The 13,483-nt window shown below is 36.2% G+C and overlaps 1 protein-coding gene across 1 annotated transcript; it reads right to left on the bottom strand.

The window, feature by feature from the left end:
- Positions 1-205: 205 nt before the first annotated feature.
- Positions 206-13,050, bottom strand: LOC135205056 (serine/threonine-protein kinase PLK1-like). The gene is made up of 11 exons (XM_064235326.1): positions 12,826-13,050; positions 9,869-10,093; positions 6,948-7,165; positions 6,420-6,515; positions 5,609-5,808; positions 5,318-5,428; positions 4,566-4,793; positions 4,227-4,380; positions 3,596-3,842; positions 3,120-3,233; positions 206-2,175 (listed from the first exon to the last, which is right to left on the bottom strand). Exons 1-11 carry the CDS (start codon positions 12,925-12,927, stop codon positions 2,035-2,037), a joined length of 1,836 nt encoding a protein of 611 aa, XP_064091396.1. The 5' UTR covers positions 12,928-13,050; the 3' UTR covers positions 206-2,034.
- Between the last annotated feature and the right edge of the window lie 433 nt (positions 13,051-13,483).

The following is a 13,483-nucleotide window of genomic DNA, read 5'->3' as shown; positions in this document are numbered from 1 at the left end:
TTACAAATATTGTATCCCTTTGTTGAGCTACAAAGGGGACAACTTATAATACTGGAGTGCACTGATTATAGGAATCTCTCCAAATCCCCATTTTCTTGGTAGTTTCCAACAAGAAAATCAAACATTTGTTGTAATAAACATACCAATTATTTCAAGTTCAGTCTTTCACACCAATATGTAGTTTGTGGTAATAATATTTGTCATGAAAATTTTTAAACATTTATTGTTATATTCACAGGACTAAAATTAACCTAAATATTTGGGCAAACCTTTTTTAGTATTAAAAATATATTCCTACTTATAATTATAATTTCCTGCTTATCACAGCAGAACAGTGTTAACTTGCTATACATACTCTATATCAATCATTCAAAATATATAGAGTATATTACAGTCCTACAAATTATACACCATTATGACAATATCTTAACAGGCCAAGGCACTTTTAAGTTTACGATGTACAAAAAAAAAAAAATAAACTTTTTATGTTAGCCTGTTTTTTCAAAATGTTTGCAACCAAAGCTGATGGGCTTGGCTAATTAAAATTTTATTATGATTAAGGAGAGAGAATTTCATGGCAAAACTTAACAGTTGTTTTTATTGCAAGACTGTAGTGGTCTTGTTTACCAAATAAAGTCATGCACTGCAAACTTGTCTACAGGGTCCTCTGTTAAACTTGGACAAGATTCACAAGTACAGCATTGTACACACTCCATCTCACTGCAGATTCTTCAGGCACTGTTAACATTTGTATATAGTCCCCAAACTAACTAAAGACAAATAATATACAGGCACAAAGTTTGGGGAGCTTACACCCTGAAATTTCAGAAGCAAGCAAGATCATCAGCGGCCCACCGTCATAAAAATCTGTTCCCCTTAACTGGCAAGAAATGGAAAGAGAGCACAATCTCTTTTTTTTTAGCAAGAGAAACTCCTTAAATCTGGCACCCCAAAATATAACAAAACAGAAACTTAAAAGTTCTTCTTAACAAATAATGCTGGAGTTGTAGGGCCCAATGATAATGGCCTGCTTCATCGAGCAGCTATTAACCATTTAAAGGATTATGATACACTATAAATTAAAACATATATGTAGTATATGAAAATCATAAAAACACAACAAGTACATTTTATACCTCGGAGGTTAAAATGGGAATGAATGCTTAATGTGGATTTTTTCACCATCTCAAAAATACATTTAAATGTTAGGGAAAAATATGCATATTCACTAGTACAGTACAATGCAAAAAGCCACATACACTATTAAGTGCTAGTGTTATGACTTTCCAGCTGCTTTGTGGCAATGGTTTATATGACATATCTTATGCTAAAATGGCAGTGATAATGGTATGACCTGCAATGAGCAATGATAGCATCTATCACAGTGAAATGATGTATTACTTTATTATTCAGCCCCTTCATGATTTAGGTACAGCTAAAGATATGGTCAGTCTTGCTCCATTTTTCTTCCTGTTAACAAAAGATCCTATTCAGGTACTCTGCAGGAAGGAATCCTATATTGTAAACACTAGGAACAAGACTTTACTCTTAACCATCCGATAGGGTTTAACTTGACTTATTAAAGATTTCTGTGGCTTTGTAACTTATTTCTTTTAAAAAATAGGCTTATTTAACTTTATATACAATTAAGCTCACATGTCAAATGATATATCTGAAGGTGAAACTACTGTAATCATTTCATAAACAAAGAGGGGGAAGTTTGTCAATATGAAAAAACTGAAAAGTTCAAAGCAAAAATGTTGCAATGGATTATGAACTATGAGAGCAGACTAGTAATGCAAGTGGTATATAAAACTTGTGATAAACCAGTCATGTGTGGAAGAACTAACTGGTCCAGTAGTCAAAACCTGCTTTTAAATGAATGTAAAGCACTTGAAAATATGATAAATAAAAAAAAAAAAGTTATGTCTACATAAGACTACACACCCATGGATAACATGGTACACAGTATGAGAGGCTTAATCAAGAGGCTGACTAAAACAGGAGAACACATTCTTCTTAAACATACAGTTCTTAGGAAGTTGCGGCTTGCGAGCTTTGGGATGAACCTGACGAGACGGTACTCTTCATTGTTGAAGTCTTGACGCACATCAGCTTCTGGATCATGCAACGTGCATAGCGCAGTCTGTTTGCCAGTTCTGGCTTGCATCCATACTGGAAAGTAAACGTTTAGGATAATCATTACAGGATTAAATGATGGAATCTTTATTTAGAGATTAGTGAATAAAGCCAGGGGTTAATGTTATCGGAATGGAATACAAAATCTACACCATAAGGTCATTCAGCATTGGGAGGGAAACAGAATAAAATGATTTCAAGAGGTGTAACAGGAAGAACACCTCACAGTTGCATTATGAAATTGGGAGAGGGTGGAGAAAGAGATGAGAGAAATTATTATCATTTCAGTAGATGAAATCTATTCACAAGGAACAAGCACACGGGAGGGGGGGGGGGGGGGGGGGGCATCGACTTGAAATTCAAGCTTCCAAAGAAAGTCGATTTCAACCTGCTACAGACCACACACTGCAGCATAGCCCGTGAGTCTTTATTCACTCTTTGGCAAACCATGACACTAGCCACTATGCCAGCAGACCAGCAGAAAATATGAGAGGAGGCACAGTAAAAGGAATGAGAAAGGGTGCAGCTAGCAGCCAAAAGGATACTGTAAAGAACCTCAAGTAATGTCTACAGTGCATACTAAGAGGTGCACTGATGGCATTACTCCCCTCCAAGGAAGTAACACTAGGGACACTGAAAAGGACCTCTTGTACTGCCTACAAAGAACACACAAGATAGGAACCCCTACTGTGGAAAATTACTACAGAAGTTATCAGTGATGTACTCCTTTGCCTTTTGGTGAAACTAGTCCAGACATATAGATGAATAATCCATTATTGCAAGTATGAAATGAGAAAAGCAACAAAACAGCAACTTTTGACAGGTCTATATGTAGGTCTCCAGAAATACATCACGATTCCATCTAAGATACAACACAGCTAAAGAAACTGGTCATGCATACAGCATGAGTTCATTTTCACTCCTTGACAAATGTACAATTATTACATTTAAACCCAAATCAGGAAAGATGAACAACTCACCTTTGTTATGCTTGAGAGCTTAAGAGTTCTGAAGTTCTTTCTCTCGTCAATGTATGTAACAGCCCCCATGAGAGGACATAAGATGATCTTAGTGTGATCTTCAAAGAAATTGATCTGAAATGAAAAAGGTATATATAGTTAAACAAACGTAACAACCAGTTATAATTCAGTCCAGTTTTTAAGGATTTACCAGGTGAGAACAGATGTTTACCAGTTCTAACTAGAAACATTTTGCTCGGAAATGACTTACAATATAAACGAGCTAGAAAACTGCTAACAGCCAAATGTATAAACTGAAGGAGATAGGATGTAACATATCATCAAGTGAGCTTCCAAAAGAATTCTATAGTAGCTCCAAGACTGGTTTAAACACACCACAATATTAACTATATGTAGAATGTATTATGCCTTGACCTAATATGGAAATAAAATAAAACATGTCTCACAACATTCCAATAAGAAACAAACTTAACTACCTGAAGTGTCCCATTTGTAAGATGAAGAATAATAGCAGATCTTGTTCTGAAATAAGTTCTGAGAGAAGGTATACGTGCTAGGTCGTCTCCCTCTCTGGGGCACATGGCAGCAGCAGCCTTCAGGAGGTGCTCGTTCATGTAGTTGCGGAAGTACCTCAAGAGAGTGACCTTTTTATCCAAGGTTGACGGATAATTCTTCAGCTGGTGATAGTGTTCAGCCCCCGTGCGCTCGATGTAGTGAATGTTGCTGTGGACGAAAAAAGTGTTTTCAGAGCAGAATATACAATTAAGGTCTAAGACCAAACACTGGGACCTATAATGAGGTCACTGTGTGATGAAAGGAAAACTGAGAGTAAAAGGTTTACAAAGGTGTAACAGGAGGAAAACCAGAAGAGGGTTGAGGAAAGTAAGATAGAAGAAATGGAATACAAATGGGGTATAGTAAACTGAATGAAAGGGGTTGCAGCTAGAGGCTGAAGGGACACTGAAAAGGACCACCTACAGTGCACTGCAAGTGAGGTGCACTAACTAACCCAAGTTAAATATTTTTAGTCTCAGAATACAGGCGCTTAACTACTCACAGAACCTGATTTTGTACTAAAATCTGAACCTCAATTTTGAATATACTTACTCTCCATCGGCAAGGAGCAGGAGCTTTGAGAAGTCATTGAAGAGGACACCAATGGAGTCGTCACAGAGCTGGTAGCCGAGGCCGTACTTATCGCTGTAATCCACCCACCTGCTGACCCAAATCATGGGTACTGCAGCTGGGTCCTCACACTCATCTGTCAAGAGAACCATCCATGTTAGGGTTTGAGAATAACAAATTTATCCTTCAAATACCATCCTTAAATTCGGCAAGGATCGCAAGTCTATCAAATGCCATCTGATACTCGGCCAGTCACTATAATGATCTGTTAATCCTTGCTCAACACAAGGGTTACCAAATACGTTGAGAGAGAGAACTTACCTTCATTGACATTTTCCCGTTCATCCGGCTTCGAGGAAACCACGGCAGTGACCTGAGTGTATAAGTCCCTGAGATAACAGTCTGTTGGCTCCTCTTGTCTCTGCTGCTGGACACCTGTGTTTGCTTGCTGTTCAGATGGCTGGTTCCCGTTTTGGTTGTTTCCTGCATTCTTAGATGGTGTGCCATCTCCCTTTTTGACTGCTTCCTTGTTCTTCAGCGGTGATCCATCTATAAATTCAAAGATTAAGTAAATCATTTTTTGATAGTCTGGGATGTCATTGTAAATTTTCTTCCTTTAAATGGTATTTTCTCAAATGGAATGGAATACACAATTCAGTCATGGAACATCATTAGCAATTTGTGTTGATTTTCCTTTTTCAAACTATTTTTGCAAATGGGATGGGATATACAATTCAGTGCTAAAAAGGGGAAGCAGAGAAAAAAGGTTTTAAAAGGTGTAAGCAAGAAAACTTCACAGTTGCACAATGAAACAACTCTTAGGAAAGTAAGATGGAAGAAAGAGAATATGAACAGAGGTACAGTGATTGGAATGAAAGGCATTGCAGCTAGAGGCCAAAGGGATGCTGCATAGAGTGGTTACAGTGCATGGTGTGAGATGCATTAATGGCACTACCTGCCTACAGGGGTGAGGGTACATTGAGCACTTCTAAATCTATATTCTAAGTCCACAGTGACATGTTTGCCGTTACAAAATTCATCTGGAATATTACAAATCTAAAGAAAAAACTCACCTTTTGCATTTATCTCAACTAACGGCCTTCTAGTAGCAACGACAGTGCACCTCGAATCGAATCTCGGAGCCATGGTGAGGCAAGATGTAGGAAGACGTGTTGGAATGTAACCTGTAATTGGAACATATATAAATATAACCTGTAAATTGAAGAAATCGAATTAAACTTACATCCAGTCAACACCAGAATAAGCATCAAAAACATAGGACACAATACTTAAATACAGAAGCAAGGCTTTGGGAGCACATCCAAGTCTATGAGAAGCAACTGGAAACACACTACATTCCTCACCCATCGTCATGAAATCGTCACTAATGATGGAGTCTACGTTTGGCCTCTTCGAGGGATCCCCCTGAAGCAACTTCGTGATGAGGGTCCGAGCCAGCGGTCCAATTCTCGAAGGAACGTGGTACTCGTTCTTCTTGATTCTCATATACGTGTCCTTCAGGGTCTGGGTTTCAAAGGGAGGTTTACCCACTAACAAAGTGTACCTGTGAAAAAGTTACAGTTTAAATAGACAGATTAGAACATAGAATGTACAATTTAGGCTGAGAGCCAAGCACTGGGACCTGTGATGTCATTCAACGCTGAAAGGAAAATTGAGAATAAGAGGTTTAGTAGGTGTAACAGGAGGAAAACCTCGTAGTTACACTAAGAAACAATGACTGGTAAAAATGTTCTGTAACAACAGAATTCCATCTAATAAAAGGAGCCCATAAAAACACCAAAATGTAGAGAGAAAAGTGCTATATTTCAGAGACTGCTGTCTCTCTCTTCAGGTATATGAATGAGAAAAGTTTACAGAAAAGGTGGTATTTATACCAAGAGATTCGTCCACAAGAAACAATTGTAAGAAGAATATTCATTTAGATTCACAGTTCATTACTGAACAGTTTGACATACACAAGGATGCAAAACTTTCATTTTTATATAAAGATTTGTGAACATATAACCTTTGAATAAGGACAGAAAATACATAAAAGAATTGCTTGCAAGTGACTTTTGGATCAATATAAATTACTGCAACATCCTGCTAATCAAAAGAATAATAATTTACCAATTACAAAGAAAAGTGCAAACCAGTTTTTGTCAAGATACTTACAATATACAACCTATAGACCAAACATCAACTTCGTAACTGTGGCCCTTTTTACATAATATTTCTGGGGCGATGTAGTTCGGGGTACCACATAAAGTTCTGAAAACAAAAAAAGGAATGATAATCAATGAAATATATCAACTCGGACAACACTGGTTAACAAATAATGCCTACAATCAAAAGAACCATTTGGTTAACACAAGGACTCTTACGCTACAACCTTGGCTTGTGGGAATAAATAAGTACGTAATTGAATATATTTTACAATAGCACCAGGAAAAGCCTGCAACTACTGTCTTGGAAAATTAAGTCATATTGGAATGAAAAATAAAATATAATTTAGATTAAAAGACAAGCACTGGAAGGGAAACTAAGAGCAAAAAGGTTTTGAAGGTGTAACAGGAAGAAAACATTGCAGAATAAGAACGTTAGTACAATAAAAGGAACAAGAGGGGTCGCAGCTCGGGGCTGAAGGGATGCCGCGAAGAACCTTATTAAGTAACACCTACAGCGCTCACAAAGTATATTCACCTTTTCCTCTCTCCTTCATAATCAACTTTGGTCGCCAGACCAAAGTCTCCGATCTTGAGTTCCATCTCGTCATTCAAAAACAAGTTGCCTAGCTTGAGATCTCTATGGATGACTTGTCTGTCATGCAAGTGCTTGACACCTAAGAGAATCTGTTTGAGAAAGTAACGGGCCTCTGGTTCCGTTACAGCCTTGCGACGTTTGTGTAGCTCCATTAAAGACTGGAAATTGTAAAAGCAAATAAAAAATAAGCAAAAAAATAAATAAATAAGAAAAGAAAATAAAATAAAGAGTAAATAGTCCTGTCTGAACTTGAGAGGTTTGGGGAAAGGGGAACTACATTCTCATGACAAAGCGGGGGAAACAAAAGATGGATGATAATGAACGCAAAAATAAATATTTACAAAAAGAAAAGGATATTCTCCTGGACAGTGACCTCCAAGGGTTTTGTGGGTCGTTATATAAGACTAATATTTCTTTGGAGTGATTACCTTTATGATATAGAGTCTTATGTTTTTACAGTAATCTCCAACTTAAAAAGATCTGAAGTACTAGTTTTGGAAGTTGTAAAAACAAAAAATAACCAGGGCTTGTAATAAACACGGCGCAAAGGTGGATACACACCGGGTTAAAACTCTCGGGGGTCACTATCAATCCTAAAGAGTACTCTTAAATCATTAAAACACTCTTAAAGTTATGAAAATTCTTAAGAGAATTTTACGAAGCCTCTTACGCGCTATGAGTACTCATATCTCAGGCCGAGATTTAAGAGTGGTGGAGGGGTCTCCTAAGTACTTAGGAGTTTCTCATAGCGGTAGTCACAGACTGTAAACATGGCAGACGAACAAGAACGCCGCGTTCGCCGCCCGAGGAATTTTCGTCCAAGACTGGATATATTCGATGTGTATGACGACAGTGAGTTTAAAAAAAGATAATAGAGTTGATCAAAGTGGCCTCATGTATGTGACTGACTTGATCAGAGAGGCGATTGCCAACCGCACAGAGAGGTTTTCTGCGGTTTCTAACATATCAGTCTCTCTCTCTCTCAAAATTAATGGATTAATTAATTTGATCACATATATTTGGCGCAGGATTAGACGCGAAGGGTCAAGAATGGAATGAAAATGAAAATCCTTAGAGCTTTTTTTGGTTAGTAGTGAGAGAGGAGCACTAGGCCTATAGTACTAGTGCTTCACCTTTTTCATGTTTCATTTATTTGTGTGTGTGTGTTTATATATATATATATCTCTATTTCTATATATCTATCTCTATCTAACTATCTATCTCCCTATCTATCTATCATCTACTATCTATCTCTCTCTCTCTCTCTCTCTATCGAACTATCTCTATCTATCTATATATCTGTCTCTATATCTATCTATCTCTACTTTTGAATTCAACAATAATATACAGATCTCAAGATTAATATCATAATTAATGAATATATTGAATTTTTAAAATACTTTTTTTTTTTTAATTAAAATAATGGCCAAAAATCGATATTCATGGATTGTAGCACTATATTTTCCGCTATTGTTAGCGAGATCTCTTAAAAGTTTCTCTAAACATACCGTTTTTCATAGCAAAGAGATTCTCTCAGAGCGTTGATAAAACACTCTTAGAAGTTCCTCTTAACTATGAATGATTGAGTGACTTAAGAGAGAATAATTTATGAGATGTCATGGGAAGCTATGATAAATACGGGACCCTGAAGTACTAGTTAATTCTCTTGACATGCAGAAGGGGAACAAAAGATATATGATGATAAACAAAAATATATTTACAAAAAAGAAGTTTTAAAAAAAAGATTTACTCATTTTCGTAATGTTTATAAGATGCAATTTTCTAAAATAAAACTTACTTTTCAGGTCCAATTTTCTAAACTAAAACTTACTTTTCAGTTAAGTAGGAACTAAATATTAAAAATAAAATAATCTAAACCAGTGGTTCTCAAACTCCCTCCAATATTTGTTATTCTCTTAACAAGAGTGAGGAACTAATATTAAGAAGTTTATGAAAAAGTGCAAAAGTATCACCTTAGAACTCTAGTTTCCTAAAGTTTACTACTCAAGTTTGATTTGTTTGGATACTAAGTATGTTCAGATCAATGTATCTTTGAGAAGCTGCATTTTCCACACTTGTTGAAGGGGACTTACACTATGCACCTCCAGCTTTCCAACATTCATTCAAGATCTAGTAGCTAGGAGTCATTGTCAAGTATCTCCCTAATTCAATTCCAAAAGAATAAAAACACTCCTCCTCTTTCTCTTTTTTCATTTTCCTTTAAATCCGAGAGAGAATTGTGAAGGGAAGGAGCACCTGTTAGATTCCAACATAATTTCTTTAATCTGTTTCTATAATTTGACATTCGTCATTAGTTACAGACTCGGTTAGGTTATTAAATACCAACAGGTCATGTGAGTATGACCCATTCTGAAGGAACTCAGTGACTTCAATGTGAAACTATTTTAAATGAATTAACTACAATTTAGAAGTAAGTTTATTATAACAACATCTGCTAGCTACAGTCTATTATTATTATTCAGATGAACCCTATTCATATAGAACAAACCCACAGTAGGGGTTACTGACTTGAAACTCAAGTTCCCAAAAAAACAAGGTGCTCATCTGAAAGAACTAACAGAAGGTAATGGGAAATAAAGAATGAAGAGCACACTTATTAGAAAAGAAAAAATAAACTAAAGAACTTATATAAGTAGATTTCAATATAAGCATATCATAAAAGCTATTAGAAAATAAAACCAATATAGTAAAAATATGAATAAATAATAAAATATAAGGGGAATTATATTTTCCAGCGTGGTCAGCCTTATAAATGGTGGCACGTACAATACGGGACCTTTGACTTTTACAAAGTTAACACAACAAACATTAATATCACAGAGATACAGAAACAAACTCACCCTTCGCCGACACAGTTCCAAAATGATATACACATTATCCGAGTCTTCAAAAAACCCATGAAAGCCGACAACATGCTTGTGCTTAAGACTTCTGTGAATAGAGATTTCCTGTGCCATTTTATCCTTTTGGTGGGGCTTCAACAAGAGGGATTTCGCCACAATCTTTCCGGCGAAGATTTCTTTTGTGGTTAAATCTATGAGTTCGTAACATCTTGCAAAGCCTCCCTGTAAAGTGAAGACGATGTTAGTTTCCTGACAAAACTACAAATATTTGGATAAAATATCATTGCAGTTCAATCCTAGCACTAAGGGACATGGCTTGGACAAAATTGAATATGTATTATATCAGGAAGCTTTTACCTGACTTAACCATTTCTGGGCCAGTGGTTCTTGAAAACCTGTTTTCGGCCGCCCAACCCAATTTTCTCATGGCAACCATTTAAAAGAAACTTAAATTTGCTTTACTATAGGATGTTTTATGCCAAGTTTAGTTCAAAGCCAGTGGTTCTACTAGATATATGAAAAATATGAAAAGTTTATAACTGACACCAAAGAACTGAGGAATAATAATTGATGAACAAATGACTGTGTGAATATTTAAATACAGCAATAACTAGCCATAATTTTGGAATGTAGCATAAAAAAAATTCTTTAATCTTTAAAAGAAACTAGAAATATGGTGAACCAACATATCTATGTGACTACTTAAGTCTCTTTAGACCTGAAATGAATATTGCAATCAGACATGCAAGTGAAGCATATAAAGGCTATTTGAACCTAGATCAAATTGTAAGTCAGGTGAGAAAGCATTTGAACATTGCGCACCAAGACTATACAACAAAATGCCACCTGAAGTAAAGATAATAAAAGAAAGCATTTTTAAAAAAGAACTAGACTCTCCCATTCTGCAGGAGCTATGATACCGATGAGAAAATAATAAAAGACAATTATTAAATATAAGAAACTTTAGAAAACGTTCAAAGGCCTGCCAGGAAGGGAATCCCTGCGGAAGGCTGGACATAAAACCAAACAAGGTATACTATAACAAGCAATAACTGGTACATATGTAGCCCTACTCACAAAACTAAGTTACTGCATCAGTCCCACACTAGCTACCTATTAGAAATCTTTTTATATACATTGCAATCAAGAACAAAAATTGAAATTTGGAAAGACCTGACTGACTACACACATGATAATACAAAAGATATCAATAAACATGAGCAAAAACAAAGGCAGATTAATGGAGCATATGCAACAAAAACCCTTTAAATACACAACACCCAAACCGCTATAGATTTTAATGAATTCATGGAGCATTTGTCTATGATATTTGACTGATATAGTATCCCAAGTTCCTCTACGGCCAACAGAGGAAGTATTTCATAGGTTATTTAACAAGACCCACCTGTATATATCACTGCCACACTTTATAATAGTAAAGGTCTACAGTGGTCAAATACCAAAATTTCAATTAGATAGGTTAAGATGCATCCCTTCAGTATCAATGCCATACTTTTTAGCAAAAGTTAAGGGAGAGGGGGAAGCTCCCTGGTAAATATTAAAATACAAAGAAAATTGAAACATTAGAGATTCATTCAATAAAAGTAGATATACTAGGTCTACATGAAGAGGCGATAATGAAGAAATAATCAGAGAAAGATTGTGATTTTACTCTAATAACTGATCTAAGAGCTTTTGCTTAGTTCTCGAGTCTCCTTCAGCTTAATATGATAATAACGCTAAAATCTACCGCGCTAATAATATATCTGCCTTTTTTGTTTATGACTCAATGTTAATGCCTTCAGGGCTGGTTCTAAAATAGCATTCTTGGTAGTACCTAGTATGGCTGGTATAGAAGTGAAAAGTTACCAAAATTATTTACTGAAGATATCAAGACGAAAAAAGGTCAACGTTTAGTTAAAGAAAATAAACTGGAAAACGGCTCCTGGCTTACTACAGCTAATTAGCCTAACCTTACCTACCCCAATGGCTTGAACAACAATGCAGACCATCTATTCACTGCAATTGTAAAAAAGCAGCATGTAATACTGAAAAGGATGCTTAAGTGACCTACCGACCTAAAATGTCACTGGAAAATAGTCTAGCATAAATAGAGAAAACTTAACTGACCTAATGGTCTTGGGATGTTATTAGGCATATGTTTATATATCAAACATGTTTAGATATACCTAAAACTAAATACAGGGCACACATGGATTATCATAGTGTGTTTAGGGTATGTATGCCAAGGTATGATAGGTTATGATTCAAGTATGGTGAGTGGTTTAGGCCTCACTGTATTTAAGAAGATAATTACCATAAATAATTAAGTTATTAGATTCACAATAAGTTAATGAATTCAATTAGCAAGAAAATAAGATCCATAAGTAAAATATAGCTAAAACATTTCAAATCGGGATATTATAAGGCAGAGGCCACAGCCCACAGCTTGGGCCTGACATGAAAATGACGATAATTACCGTAAATAATTGAATTATTTGATTGATTCATAATAAGTTAAGGCTTTAATTAACTTGAAAATAAGATCTGTAAATTGAAAAATGGGTTTCATGGTAAAAAATACGAGACGTTTTAAATTTGGCAATTATAGGAGTAGGGGTCATGCCATAATTAGGGGATAATTACCTTAAATAATCGAGTTATCACATTTTATATAACGATATTTAATCAACCAGCGAAATATACTAATGGTTTGATATGGAACACTGATTTAGAAAGAATTTTAAAAGGGCAACCGTAATGCAAGGGCATAGCTTAGACCGCGCCTTAGAGCATAATTATCACAAATAATTAACCACATCATATATCATAAGATAATTGTTAAGTTAACATGGAAAATAGGTTTGATAATAAAATACGAGACTTTTAAAATCGAGTCATCGTCAGGCTAAGGGCCCATAGCTAGCTAGCCACTCTCTCTCTCTCTGTCTCACCTTGCCGAGGAATTTGCCCCTTTGGTACTTCTTCCCGGTGGTCGCGTCGCATATCACCTCGGGGATCTCCTTCTTCGCCTCCTCCTTCAGGTGAGCGGCCATGTCCAGCGACGAACGGGGCCCCAAAACAGCCGAAAAATAACTAAAAAGTTCGACGCCTTGCTTCAGCAATGTCGGACGAGTGTGTCTGATCCTCTTTTGAATCGGAGCTAGACTGTCAACAACGGCGCTGATTGGCTGAGCCCCAGGCCGTTCTCGGCGTTGATTGGTCGACTTGTTTTAAATGCCTGGGTCACGTGACTCGGCGGACTACGAGCGCAAAGGTATTATATAGGGTGTTTGTTGATGTGCAGAGGACGGGGAAAATGATGAAAGTGACGACAGTGAACGACATTATCCGATTTATATTATAATCTATAATGTTTACTCACGATGCAATTTCATTATAATTACATACAGATAATTTAACCCGTTATCCGCCTTCTTCCCAGCTACGAGCAAAATCTACCCGAGCTCCGAGCGGTGTTTGTCGAAGTGAGGAAAGCAATTAAAACGATTATTTTTAACCGCTTTCAAATATAATTTGTAATTTATATTTACAAAATTATTTTATTATAATTCAGTAGTAATAAATCTATCCGTTCTTCGTCCTTTCATA

The sequence above is a fragment of the Macrobrachium nipponense genome, chromosome 48 (genome assembly GCF_015104395.2).
Source record: "Macrobrachium nipponense isolate FS-2020 chromosome 48, ASM1510439v2, whole genome shotgun sequence".
NCBI classification, from domain to species: Eukaryota; Metazoa; Arthropoda; class Malacostraca; order Decapoda; family Palaemonidae; genus Macrobrachium; species Macrobrachium nipponense.
The sequence above is the reverse complement of the archived record's forward strand: the minus strand, read 5'-3'. Positions and strand labels throughout refer to the sequence as shown.

Excerpts from the sequence above, each read along its gene's own strand:
- LOC135205056 (XM_064235326.1), bottom strand. The coding sequence starts at position 12,927 with ATGGCCGCTCACCTGAAGGAGGAGGCGAAGAAGGAGATCCCCGAGGTG. Across the intron at positions 6,516-6,947 it reads TATGAAGGAGAGAGGAAAAG|AACTTTATGTGGTACCCCGA; the intron begins GTGAATATACTT and ends TTTTGTTTTCAG. Across the intron at positions 4,381-4,565 it reads ACGGGAAAATGTCAATGAAG|ATGAGTGTGAGGACCCAGCT; the intron begins GTAAGTTCTCTC and ends TTCTCTTGACAG.